This window comes from Dreissena polymorpha, chromosome 14 (assembly GCF_020536995.1).
Source record: "Dreissena polymorpha isolate Duluth1 chromosome 14, UMN_Dpol_1.0, whole genome shotgun sequence".
Classification (NCBI taxonomy): Eukaryota; Metazoa; Mollusca; class Bivalvia; order Myida; family Dreissenidae; genus Dreissena; species Dreissena polymorpha.
In genome coordinates, this window is record NC_068368.1 from 66,628,230 (window position 1) to 66,641,401 (window position 13,172).

At 33.0% G+C, this 13,172-nt stretch overlaps 1 protein-coding gene across 11 annotated transcripts in view; it reads left to right on the top strand.

Annotated features, from left to right (window-relative positions):
- The window catches only part of LOC127858464 (neurofascin-like), a 254,106-nt gene that overhangs the window by 41,560 nt on the left and 199,374 nt on the right, over positions 1-13,172 (top strand). For all 11 annotated transcript variants that reach the window (XM_052395649.1, XM_052395651.1, XM_052395650.1 and 8 more), the window contains exons 2-5: positions 3,214-3,289; positions 6,789-6,867; positions 8,932-9,052; positions 9,428-9,612. In XM_052395649.1, the coding sequence (XP_052251609.1) occupies positions 6,813-6,867; positions 8,932-9,052; positions 9,428-9,612 (361 nt within the window). In that variant the 5' untranslated portion in view covers positions 3,214-3,289; positions 6,789-6,812. The remainder of the gene's footprint in view (positions 1-3,213; positions 3,290-6,788; positions 6,868-8,931; positions 9,053-9,427; positions 9,613-13,172) is intronic.

Sequence of the window (13,172 nt, forward strand, 5' to 3'; positions counted from 1 at the left end):
TGGAACAATTGCAGAACATAAGTTCTAGAACGCGAATATGGAACATTCTAGAACTGTTCTTGATGTTCTAGAACAGTTCCAGAACCGTTCCAATTTCTAGAACAAATCTTCGCAGGGGAAATGCTTTCAATATAGTCATCATGTATATTTCCCGACAAAAGAGCGCGAAAATTATGCGGCAATGTACAAGGTCAAGGTATACGAGTGTGCAAGTATTGATTTTTTTATACAAACTGCGTAGCGCAGAGAACATTGAATTCTGTTGATTTCGGTTAAATGTTTCGTTGGTATTTTTAAAACAGTTATATTGCCAACAATTTGATATTTCTTTTAATGTCAATTCAAATCAAACACGCCATATCCGTATCGTTACTGATAGAAGTAAAACATAATACCTTGACTTGTATAGTTTTTTTGTTGTGAGAGACCATCTGAGTAAGCGCCGTAAAATATATCCAAACTGTTATTTTTTGTCAATGCCCTTTGATCCATTATCGCACTTAATTGGCAACGCCATCCTGTTGTTTCTGTGATTGTCACATCTTTTCACAGTTTGAACACGTACAAAGAGTGTCAATTAGACACTTGAACAAACACTATCACCCATGGACAGTACACACTAAATAATGAAATGTTGAGGGTTTTTTGTTTTTGACGTGAAAACCCAGAGAAATGCATGTACATTATACATCATCATAAATTTATTTAACTCTGCGAACGCTAAGTGCTACGTTGATATACTCTTGTTTTTTTTTTCAGCAAAACAAACAAAATGTTTAACGGCTTTAATATATAGGCAATGATGTAATCACAACAAATTATTTACCACGATGTCATAATAACATGTACTTAAAAATAGAACAGTAATGTATTTCCCATTTCCGGCTTATCAAGCATTGTGAATGTATGTACAACGCTTGGAAAGTAACGCGAGTAACACGAGTTATCCGCATTGGAGCCTGAAACAGAAAATAAATAAGTATAGCATATTTTAGTCCAAATAATTAGATGTAATCTACCGATTACATTTAACCTTCAAATGAAAGTGTAACTTAAACAATTTCCCGTGTCTTAAGGCGCGAATATTTTGCTAAACACTGTTAACAAAAGGGCTACACGTTATAATTCTTAATGAAATGCAAAAATAAGTATTAACATAATTAATAACGTCAATTAACACACACGGTAAGATCAAAGTTTAAATGGAAAACTTATATCATATTTCTCGTAAATTACCAAATTATTAGTTTCGTAAATCAAATACCATGTAAAGAAACAAGGTATTTATAACCGACCAATGACGAAACACTATGCAACTTTCAATTTACACAGTGCTATGCTACATGTATATTGCAACAATATGGAATTTGAACAGTGGTAGTGTATTCGGGCCTGGAATATAATTGATTGTAAGTTTTAATAAACATTCTGCTCATGCAATTAGTTAAATAATGTTTACATGTTATGTTAAATAATTATTGCATGATCATTCTTCTGCGCTGTTCTATTAATTTGGAACCGTTAAAGCTTCCGACATTACTTCATCACGTTCATGTCAGAACGGGAGTATTTTAGCTAATACTCCAATTGCATACAACAACAACAAAAGCTTTATTATTGCAATGTATAATGTAAGTGTATACATATATGTTACATGTAATGTAGTGTAGCCCTTAATGTAAATCTCTTAAAAAGGTGAACCACGGCGGTTCGCTGTGATTTGCGGTGATTTGCGCTGATTGCGTAACAGCGAGATACATCGCGCGACGGTCGCGAGACATCACCCAAATTTTCTTGTCGCTCGGAATTACCGCAATTTGTCACGTTGCATCGATTGCGGTGATGCGAGAATCGCGGAAAAAATCACGGGTCGCTTAGTGTATCTCAATGGAGCTGCACATTTTGAGTGGTGAAAGGTCAAGGTCATCCTTCAAGGTCAAAGGTCAAATTTATGGCTTCAAAGCGGCACAATAGGGGGCATTGGGTTTCTGACAAACACATCTCTTGTAAGACTTGTTGTCCAAACGATTTTGACTACAAAATTTAGAGAATCTTGTATGGAAATATTTATATATAATGTGGAGTTGAAAGGACAGAATCGCCAGGGATGATTGAGTGATCAACGCTATGTGATAATGATTAATAGACTTGGATAGACAGAATAGGACAGAATAGGAAATTACCCGTCTAATGTAATGGTCCGCATGAGAGCGTAAAGTATCTCATGATGTAATGTATGTGTGTGGAAACTGGAGGTTTATTGATGATGTTATATGATAAGTATTTATTGGAGTACAGAGCTTTTACTGTAATATAGGTGAACATTGGTAAACATAGGAATGTAAATCTGAGATGAAGAACAATTTCCTGAGAACTCACTCTTAGGTAGGAAGAAAAATAATTGAATTATAACATCTCACTACAAGAAAAATTTGAATTGTGTATCTTTTTATGCAGATATCTTAAGAATCAGTTTTATTTGAATTGAGGGTTGAAAATTTAGCATTTATTTGGAATGAAAAGTTTTGTCTTTAAAAAGGTGGGGATGAGAGTGTTATTATATGTGTGTGGCTCCTGTAAATAAACAAATCCTTGTATATGTTTGCACAGCCAGGCTCTTTGAAAACAGGGATGATTGCACATGCATAAATTGTTTTCCCAAAGTAGGATGTGCAGTCTGCACAGGATAATCAGTGACTAAACGTTCTGTCTTGACTGCATTTTCCTTTAAAGAAGAAATTTCCTTTTAACGAAAAAAAAGTCCACATTCATTAAGTAACGTTTCCCGGAGCACTTCTCATATTAAGAGTCTTCAGATATATCCAGTATAATAATTGTCATGCACATTTGTCAGCATCTAAAACGGTCTATAAGAATTATAGCATTTCTTTTCAGAAATAATGTTATTACTTAGTCAATAAACAACAATAATGAGTTTTTTATGTGTGGGAATGAACCAACAGAGCCTTAAAGTATCCAAGATAAAATTTGTCATTTCAATTTAAGTTAATGGCTGTTAACTGTTAGTACCAGTTACATGTAGCATCACGCTTCATTTATTTTAATACGTCCCAACGTAATCGTAAATTTATTTATTGAAATATTCAGTATGTCATATATCTGAAAGGTGGGATATTCTGTGTCTATCCCATGCATCAATAAACTCCATATACCTGAATTAATAATTCATTGCTGTAACATTTATATTTTCAGGTGTTACAGTTGACAGACTATAAAAAAAAACAGAGGAAAATAGTTGCAAGACAGAATATATAAATAATTAGTAAAGGTAAGAAAAATAACTCATTGTAAACTAATTAATGTACTGAAATGAAAGCTGATGTTTTGAATCATTGATTTTATATGTAAAGAATGTACAGTGTGAAAAAAAGAAAGTATTTCAAAGAGTTTATCTGTGGGGTAATGTTTTTAGTAAAACAAATATTTTCTAAAGAAATAAAGAGTTTCTGCTTGCTATCTTAAATCTTTCATGCATCATCTCATTACATTTATTTTGAAAAGGTTATTTGCAATGCACCTGCATTTCACTTTTATACTGCTTTTTTAATCTATGATACCTCTAACATGTGGTTAACAATGCCTGAGTCATGCAGCAGGCTTATTTTACCTTAACCTTCAAGTTGCTCAAAATGCATCTGTCAAAGAAACAGCTGGAAATAACTAGGTTATTTCCCCACAGCTTTTAAGCACAGGGATCCACTGTACCTGAATTTCTAAATCAGTGATCCACTGTGTCTTAATTTCTAAATCAGTGATCCACTGTGTCTGAATTCCTAAATCAGTGATCCACTGTGTCTGAATTTCTAAATCAGGGATCCGCTGTACCTGAATTTTTAAATCAGGGATCCACTGTGCCTGAATTGCTAAATCAGGGATCCGCTATACCTGAATTTCTAAATCAGGGATCCACTGTGCCTGAATTTCTAAATCAGGGATTCACTGTGCCTGAATTAATCTAAATCAGTGATCCACTGTTCCTGAATTTCTAAAGCAGGGATTCACTGTGCCTAAATTTCTAAATCAATGATCCCCTGTTCCTGAATTTCTAAAGCAGGGATTCACTGTGCCTGAATTTCTAAATCAGCCCGGGTACTCCTGTGATCAAATTTTCTAACATTGTGATTATGTGCTTGTTTTAGGTCTGAATTTATGTAGGAATAAAGGACACATCGAAAAGGAATCTCATTGCAAACTGAAAGTCTTTGCCCTTTCGTCTAAGTAACAAAGTCTTGGGGAAAAGCAATTCATGGTCATAATAGCTTAACTAATTTGTGCAACAATTCAGTGCTCAATATGAGCAAATATCAGTGTAAATGATGTCATCTAGGCAACACCTCATTCCAAAACCTTTTACTGGCAGCTTTGGCAACACAATTTTTTATGAAATACTATCATATTAAGAGTCTTAAACTTCCATTACTCTTTAATGGTACAATATTTAGTTTTATATATGGTTGCCTCTTTATGATGGAATGGTATTTAGGGTTCTCAAGATTTTTTGACACCAAGTACTGGTTATTATCGGTTAGCAGACTCGAGCGTTAATTCAAATTTAAATATAATCTCAAAACTTCAAACTATGCTGACATAGCAGGTGTTGAAAAATTAAACTGAAAACTGAAATGAGTCCGTACTTCACACTTGAATTTTTGTATGAACAAAGACCTGAATGTGTAAGGCCATATAAATGTGCATCACTTTTCATGTGCATATTTTTTAGAAGTGAATCATAATGCAAATTAGTTTGTGAACAGTTTTTACTTGCAATCTGATAATGATCAGTAATATAATTGTGTGCAACTAGATCTGGAACAAGTGCATGCATTTGTGAGGAGTGAGGATTTACATGTACATAAAGTTCTAACATTATGGTAAATTAGGAAGTTTAAATATGCATTACATGTATGTATAATCACTTATGCAACAGACTTCTGTTGTTTTTTTGTAATCATAAACATTTATAAACATTTAAAAGTTAGAGGTGTTTGAGTTTTAGCAGATTTTTAAATTATCAAAATTTCGTGACACAAGTAAGTGACTGAATAATGATAAACAGAAAACTTCACTGGATTTTTAACCTTGCTTTCAACAAAGTGCTGGTCAAGTTTTCTCTTCATTTTTTTTATCACTTAATTGTTAAAAACAGGGTTTATGGTCATGTTCCTTATTTTTAATTGTTCTGGTATTACGCAGCCATTTAGATTTTTCAAATGAAGATTCAATTAGTAAAGAACAATTTATTGGCTCAGTCCTTTTTGTATTACCCATAATAAAATTCTTCATGCCACCTGTATATTTGTTTGATTTACAAATCTTTGGTCATATAAATCCTGATATAAATTAATTGTCCTATTTTGGGATGCAAACTCAGTAGAGTCTCCTATATCGGCTGCTCAGAAAAAAATGTCTCCAATTCTCTGCTTTGTAACAAGTTGTCTATTATCAGCCAGTATCACAGATAATCATGGGAGATTAAATTAAAATGGGCTTTATTCATGTGGCTGTCCCACCGCCTTTTGATGTACATGGCGGATTTATTTCATCTTTCATTCAGCCCTTGCAATCTGTATTGATGTCAGTTGAATCCATTGAGGATGCCAGTTCGATGGTTGAACAGAAAACTGATGTATCCGATCAGTATTTCCTCAATGGATACATCAGTTTACACATACAATAAAATGTAATAATGTATTAGGCTTGTCAGAGGGATTTGGATGAAATATGATTCTGACTTCGGTACTATATGATGCATTTTGAAAGACATTTATGACTTGATAGTCTTTTTTTTATGTGTTAAGTGGACACAATATTTGGATAGTTGCATTCACAATTGATTATTGTGTTAAGTGGACACAATATTTAGATTGATACATATATTATTGATGCAGGTAAATGATCTGAATTCGTTCAATGGGTTTCTCAGCATACTCAGCTGTGGTAATAGCAACTGCAGTGTTATTATAATTCAAGCTTGCATTGCAGATTTGTATGTGTGTATTAAATTGTAAAGGGGATTTGTTCACAGATATTTATATTTTTGACAAAAATTAATTTAATGAATGTACAAACAAAACTGCAATATTTGAAATAGTTACAAATAACTATAATAGCAAGGGAAAAACATGCTTGCCCTGGGCTTAAACCCAGGATCTATAGAAGCAGAAGCTAGCATTCTCCCACTGCAAGAACAAACAAGCTTTTAAAATTGCGTTTGTAGTTTAAACTTTATGTTGATAATACATGATCTGCTTGATGAAAAGCATTACAAACACTTGATTACTTGTAGGAAGCATTACAAACACTTGATTACTTGTAGGAAGCATTACAAACACTTGATTACTTGTAGGAAGCATTACTAACACTTGATTACTTGTAGGATTATGATTGATGATTAACAAGGAGCAAATATATAACTGTTTTATCTTTTTGATAATAGGGAGTGCTATATTAAAATCTCTAATAAGTTTTTGAAAATTGTCTTCATTTTTTCAAACTGTGAACAAGTCTCTTGCATAGTCTTAAATATTTAGTTACTTTTCCTCGATATTTTGGATATGGAAAATCATTCTTTTGCAACCAAATATGTTAATGATATGCAAATGCATAATTGGTTAATTTCACTTTTAATTTAATTTGCAAAAATCTGAATAATTTTCCCATGATGTGACATTGGTCCGTTATTACTAAACCATTATAACCAAGTCAGCATAGATAGATACAATTTGTTATTAATATATGCTATGTCATCAATTCCAACTTTATTTCAGGCCCGTCAACAACCTGATGTCAGAATGTACTTGTCTGCAATCATATGTTGTGTGGTGATTACTACCTGTATAGAAGCCAGTAAGTTTACCTTCTATGATTTATGCAATATAACAAATAGAGACACAACTTCACAGATTTTTTGCAATCAATTTTTTTAGAGTCATCGTATTTATTCTAAGTCATCAATATAAAAAAGTTAACATGTGGGTAATTTTTTGTTGCTTGGGTGACAGAGCTCCAGATAAGGGTCGTATTTTCGTAATTACGAATTATTTTCAAGTCCGTTACGCATTTATTTTAAAATCTTGTCGTACCATTAAGAATTACAAAATAAAGTTACGAATATTATTTTTACATCGGTTCGTATCGATTTTTATTGAGTTCTTTTCGCGTATTAAAGATCTTTGCGGTGCTAATATAGATTGGTTATCGGGTTTGTTTAACAAAGCGCATTTTTTCCAATAAAAGCGGCGTATACAGTCTATCTGTCAAAAAACAATGGCGGCGCCCAGAGAGCGTCCTAAAAAACTGCAAAGCGTCCAAAAACACGCTTCTAACATATTGTACGCAAAGTGAGCCGAAGTTAAATGTTTAGAAAGACATTATAGAAAAGATCTTATACAATGTTGTATGTTCAGTTGCCGAAACAGTCGGAAAAGCTAAACAAAAACGCGACACGACGGGTCCAAACTTAAACACAAAAAAAACATTGAACAAGTGGAAGGGACAAGTCCCGTGGCTAATCGTTGAAAAGATTGAAGGGGAGACCCGTTTTAATTGTGAAATATGTAAAAATTCATCTAAGGCATGCAATCTAAGCACAGTTTGTGCATATGAAGGTATTTGAAAAATAAAATTGTATAATACGGAAAAGACACTGTTGAACTTGTATAAATGAAGTTGCTAGTATGTTTATTTTTAATTTTTTTTTGCATGAAAATAACCATTATTATTTATTTTTAGGTCATTTAGAAAAAATAAGAATTATTTTCCAAAACTTAGTAGAACATTAAGAATAAAATTTCAGAGTTAAGAATTCTTTTTGAAAATCTGGTAGTAATTTAAAAATTTCACAAAACCTTATCTGGAGCTCTGGGTGAGATCTTGAAGATTGACTTCCATTGGTTAAACAATTTTAGTGAGGAAAGCTTACTTGTTAATGGATATTAACAATTTTTTTTCGAAAACAATCAAGTTCTGCTTTCGCCTTGTCGTTAAATTTTCTTTTATGCTAAATGACCAAAACATCGAACGAACCTTTTCATCTTTATTATGCCCTTTAAGGTTGCACATACATAAAATTCAATAAATTTAGTATATACACATGTGAGCATATGGCATAGAGTTAACATCATAAAAATGTAGCTTATACATGGACAAAGGGATGTCAGTGTACAGATACTACAGTTGTATCTATTAAAATATGTGGAAACAGTTTTATTGGAATTATACATATACATAAGAACAGTTAATTTCAAATCAAAGAGTTCCTAATTTGTATTCACTTCATTATAGTTTGGTATTTGATATTGCTAATTTAAATTACACTCTTAAACTATTTCCTTTGTTAATTAGTTTAGTTTAAATATATTTACTTTAGCTTGATCGCATCGAAAGCCAACGGCTTATTTGAAATACTGTCCAGCCTGTCTTTTGAGACTATAACCAGTACTTGGTATCGATGGGGAGATGTAAACACTCCCACACTGGGGATCGAACCCGTGACATCCAGTACACCATGATACCAAATGTGCCATGGCGACCTTTGATAATTCTTAGTTTTCTTTATGCACATAATTATGTCAATGTAACGTAATAGAATATTCCTTTATTGTCCCCTACCGGTTTCACCGGAGGGGACTTATGGTTTGCGCTCTGTCTGTCAGTCCGTCAGTCAGTCACACTTTTCTGGATCCTGCGATAACTTTAAAAGTTATTAATATTTTTTCATGAAACTTAAAACATTGATAGATGGCAATATGGACATTATGCACATCGTTTCATTTTTTTCCTACATCAAAAGTTCGGGTTGCTATGGCAACAAATAGACTAGAAATACTGCTGAAAATGGTGGTTTTCTGGATCCTGCGATAACTCACTCCATCCTTGACCCTGCCCCTAATTTTACCACTTCTATTCCAGGGGGTACTCCTCCCAAGATCTCCATACCACAGGGCAATAACTGGCCTAAACCCCTCGAGTACATCCGTAAGGGCAACAACCGCACGTTCTCTTGTGTTGCGACTGGGTCTGCACCACTCAAGTAAGTCTACAGAATGAAGGCAAGGTTGTGTTATTTGTTGTTACTTACCAGTTTTATTAAATACAGCTTTTTAAGTTGTAGGCAATTAAACCTAGGTTGTAATTACATTCAGGGATATAAACTAATTGTTACGGTATCATGTTGTCTACACATGCAACAATTATAGTACTTCACAAATAATTTGTTTCTATTTGAACCTAGTAAAATTGGGTTCAATTATAAGGCATACGGATAATTAAAGCTTCACTTTGTAATGTGATTGATTGGAATTGCAGTCTGTGAGAAAGATGACTGTTTATCTTCAAGTTTTAAAGTCGACTGTTAATTTCAAGTTTAAAAGGTGGCTGTATTATCAAGTTTCAATGCAATTTTCAGGTATGAATGGAGATTCAATGGAGAAAAGTTAAATGCTCGCGAGAAGGAAGCTAGATTTGACCCCAACACTGGATCTCTGTTTATTGGAGAGTATTTTAACGAGCAACTGACCGGAGACTATCAGTGCGTCGTATCCAATGAATACGGCACGTCTATGACACCATACTTACGTATTGCAGCAACAGGTTGGTTGGATCTGTGCCCTTATTTACAAATTTTCTTATTTTTTTAAATGTTTTTATGGTATAAGAATACAAATATGATATGTTATTAATCCATTCAAAATACACAAGTATTTATTATTAAGAACAATGTATTTTGAACAAAAATAGTATGTGTAGCCATTATTTAATCAAATGCTTAACGTAGTTTTCTTAGTTCTAAGTCTGTTTTTTTTCTTTAGTCTAAGAAAGTGTGCTTGAATACTGGACCTGAAAATGCAGTGCTCCAGCTAGGCCTAAATAGAAGAGCGTCCCGCCCTGCCCTTCAGATGCCCTGCCCTTCAGATGCCCTGCCCTATTATTAATTTTTTTCTGCGCATCGAAAGTGCCCTTTTGACAAAATAGCCCGCCCTTCCGCCCTTTTCAAATCCTAGCTGGAGCACTGAAATGTGATGTGCCTTTGTAAAGCTGAGCACTTGTAAGTAGAATAATGTGAGCTGTGTTCTTGGAAAACTGGGCTTAATGCTTAACTCTTTCAGTGCGGGAAACGAATTTTGAAGGCCTGTGCAAACAGTTTGGATCCAGATGAGAGGCCACAGAACGTGGCGTCTCATCAGGATCCAAACTGTTTGCTATTCTGATATGGCTAAAACACGGTATTGGTGCTCATAGTGGTCTCACTTACCTAAAAAATTGAAATTGTAGATACAGCATTTCCTTGGTGTTATTTTTAAAGCTCAAGGTATCCCCTACTCAAAGCAAGTTGAATTTTATTTGATCATGCATGCATTATTTTTTTATCTAACATTTTCATCCTATGGTATAATACAAGTTACAGACACTACACTAGTCATATAACATGCAAGAAAAACATAGCAGAACTTCAAAACTTCAGATATTTTCACTTTAACATCAACTACAGGTTATAAACTGTTGAAATAAAGCAAAAAACCAAAAGTGATTACTATCTTAACAAAAAAAAATCAAAGCATTAATTAATCAGGTATCAGACCGAAAGAGAACCAAGCAAGAAACTTTTCTATAACTTTTATTATAGACCCACAAGATAGCTAATTAGGCATTTGTCTGAAACCAGGAAGTATATTCAAACAAAATAAATCGGAACAATTGGTTTGAAAAAGCATAAGTTTTCATAAAAGGTAGAATTGCATGCTCATAAGTTTGGTTACAGACACTACCAAAATATATGATTCCAAAAACAGTTTCAGAATGGCATAAAGCATTAAAAAATGCACTATAAAAGCAAGTTTACATAAAAACAGTGACTTGAACATTATATCAAATGATTTTTGATCTGTTAAAATTTTAGTTAAAACACATTTTTTGTGTACATGATCTGAGTTGGTTACAGACACTACACATGGGGTAACAATAGCTGTCCAGGAGACGTGTAGCTTGACAATTCTCAGTGCTGGGCACATACAAGTCAAAGAAGACTAATCTGACATTATGAGTTTGGCATCTCATATGAATTGGCACACCTGTATAGAGTTTCAAATTAATATAATCTAGAATTTCATTATGCAGCAATAAGCATTACCAAATAATGTGCGGAAAACTTTCCAAACATTTCAGTGTAAAAAAAAAATGTAATTTTGCAAGCAGCAAATCAGTGATGTATTTATAACCCTTTGTTACTCTAGCTATCAAGATAATCACAGAGAAGTTTAAGCTTTGAGTTATGTTTGCACTGAATTTGAATTTGCGAAGTCCACTTTCAATAATATCTCTGGATCTTGTGCGCTATAAACAAGATGACATCTATTGATTCCTGTAAACAGTCATCTCTTCCAGGCCAAATTTGCTTAACTTTCAAAATAAATGTATTTCAATCTGATTTCTGTTCCAAAGCAAACACTAAAATGTCCTTTGATTCCATTCTTTTGCTCTAGCCTAGCAGCTACGAAGGCATCATAGTTGTATTTTAGCTTCTCATATTTTCGTTTGTTCTCCCAATGCTTAACCTTCATGCAGCCAAACCTAGTCTTATTTTTTATTTTATGCTTTCCGGTGGTTTATAGAGAAATACCAGTGAATTTAAACTGATCATTTCACTGTTTCAAACAGTGAAAATTATCAGTGAAAATTATCAATAATTTTCGCTGTTTCCTGTGAAATGATGTCATTGTTTTACGAAATGACGTCATTATCGCAGCGAAATTCTTTAGTTTAACTCTTTAAAAATGTATATAAATTGTAAAAAAAAGCATAAAATAAAAAGAAAATTTGTTGGATTCGGTGGAATATCGATTTTAATTCACTCGTGATCATAGAAAAAAAATATTTTCACTCGTGGCTCAGCCACTCGTGAAAATATTATTTTATATGATCACTCGTGAATTGAAATCGATAATCCACCGAATCCAACAAATATCCTCTATATCTTTTCTTTTTTGCTTGATTTATCTTTGCTTCCTGAAACAAGAACGGAAACAAAATTCATTTTCCTTTCTTCAAAGTTTCTGCTACTAATTACAGTATAAGAATGTAAATTTATATACATGTAGTGTAAAGCATACAGTGCACATGTCTTCATTATTCCATTCATAAGCAAAGGAAATGATTAAATGCAGCCATTTGGATCAAAGTAAAAAACAGAAGTTACTTCAGACATGGTTAAAACTCATCACTTTAGCTTTAAAAATGATTTTATATGCTCTTTGATAGCACGAACAATAATAAGTTAAATGTGTAGGCATTGTAGAGTCTGTAACCATATGACCATCAAAACAAACTGTTTGATATTGTGTCTTATCTCAGTAAATTCTCAAATGGTTTTGTTTGGATTTACTGTTCTCATGATATTTAATGCAAAAAACTATGTTTCCAATTGCATATTCTAGGAGATAATTGAAAAAATGCCAGTTTATAGAAAGCTACACTATGAAGACAATTTATTTACATTATTATGATAAATATTTCAAATTGCAGACAGAAAATGTCTAAATAATGCACCTTAGACATCAGCAATGTAATACAAAGTACAATTTTGTTTCATTTTACTCACATATAACAAAAAAGGTTTAAGGCTTACAGAAGGAAGTTAGTGGTTACAGACACTACGAATTTTAGCGTAGCATAATCAAAATCGTAGATACATAGATACACCTGAGTCATAACAAGAGGTTTGCTCTTGTCTTCTCTCCATATTAAAGGGTTGTATCATCGTAAAAAAGACAGACATATTTAGATAAATCATTTTAGAAAAAGAAAATCAGGTTATATTGTTCCTAAATAAATTGTTCATAAAATAATTCCACAAGAATGCTTACAATATTTCACCGCAAGAGGTCTTGCTTTACCTTTTTTTGCACATTAATATATTACACAATGTATGATGTAACATTCCAACATAAAAGATGGAAGTTTCTCATGAGTAAAACAAAATATTTATGAGAAATAGAACAGGGATTTTTTTCCTTCATTTTTTACACATTTTTGTAGTGTCTGTAACTTTTTTTATTGAGTTGCTGTTTCTTAATGGTACAATACAGCACCACCAATTTTGGCCAACTTGGACATCACATGGATACACATGAGCCAATGTAGGATTTATACTTTTC